Source organism: Aplysia californica, unplaced genomic scaffold, assembly GCF_000002075.1.
Source record: "Aplysia californica isolate F4 #8 unplaced genomic scaffold, AplCal3.0 scaffold00178, whole genome shotgun sequence".
NCBI lineage: Eukaryota > Metazoa > Mollusca > Gastropoda > Aplysiida > Aplysiidae > Aplysia > Aplysia californica.
This window is the reverse complement of record NW_004797448.1, coordinates 497,017-498,176: the sequence shown is the minus strand read 5'-3', so window position 1 is coordinate 498,176 and position 1,160 is coordinate 497,017. Positions and strand designations below refer to the sequence as shown.

Genomic DNA, 1,160 nt, shown 5'->3' with positions numbered 1-1,160 from the left:
CCACAGCGCTGGGCAGAGGTCAGTGTGGACTTCACCCGCAGAAAGAAGGTCATCTTGTACCCTGGACATCACGACTTTATCTACTTCGATATCGCCAGGGACAAAACCTACAAACAGACTAATCACGACTGCTGGTATGTCAACTGGTATTTAAAAATAATAAAATTATATTATATATACACAATATATAATATATATTATCATCATCATCATCATCATCATCAAGTGTGCAACTTGCACACGGGACCTCCGAATTTCTTTCGCCCTTGTCCGAGAAGGCTAGGTGTAGATCATACCTACCATAAGATCAGGGGTGTGGCCGAAAGACAGCAGTAAGAAGGAGCCAATGAATAGCAGTAGAAAGGCTGCAGAAAGAGCCAGGAGCCCAGAGGAGGTGGCAAAGGAGGCGAGGGGATGGGGGCTGAAAATGGAGACGAAAGCAGAGAACAGAACATTGCTAGAGAGAAGGAGCTCTTTTTCCTCTTTCATACGTCTACATACCAATAATTATAATAATATCAGGCTATAGCAATACTATAGTCTTGCTCTTTTTTCTCTCTCATACGTCTACATACCAATATACTTAGAGAGAAATCAAATCTTTTGATTCATTCAAATGTCAGCTGAAGTTGTTTCTGTTTTTAAATTAATAAGATGAATATATTTGGAATAGTTTTCTTTAGTGAGAACACAACGTTTTATGTTACCGTTGTACGTTGTACCTACTGTATTGTAAAGTCTGTGTACTTTAATCGGGGTTGAGCGCTATATGTAAGTGTCATTTATTATTATTAATATATCAGGCTATAGCAAGCTATATTCCTGCTGTTTTCCCTCTCTCATCAAAGGATCTCAGAAACAGACGCCATGGATGAGGTGTTCCAGTGTATCCCCGAAGACGCCGAGATCACCTTTGGGGACTCCTCGTTTTTCCGGAATCTGATGCCCATCTCCACGTGGACGTTTACTGTACGTAACGTTGTATTGTCGAGTATGCTTTACGCCTCAATCAACACAAGTTAGATCAGTGTACTCCCACCCTGCACGTCAGGGCCAATCCAGACAGAGAGGGATGCAACATCCTGGCAGACAGACGGAAATACTTGGTGAATTGAAAAAAAAACAACCCAAACCAATCGTACCCCAATCCCCCCCCCCCT

The 1,160-nt window shown here is 42.1% G+C and overlaps 1 protein-coding gene across 1 annotated transcript in view; it reads left to right on the top strand.

Annotated features, from left to right (window-relative positions):
* LOC106011765 overlaps positions 1–1,160 on the top strand; it is a 5,884-nt gene that overhangs the window by 3,636 nt on the left and 1,088 nt on the right. Inside the window, exons 2-3 of the mRNA XM_013082500.2 lie at positions 7–134; positions 849–969. Coding sequence (XP_012937954.2) covers positions 7–134; positions 849–969 — 249 coding nt within the window. The remainder of the gene's footprint in view (positions 1–6; positions 135–848; positions 970–1,160) is intronic.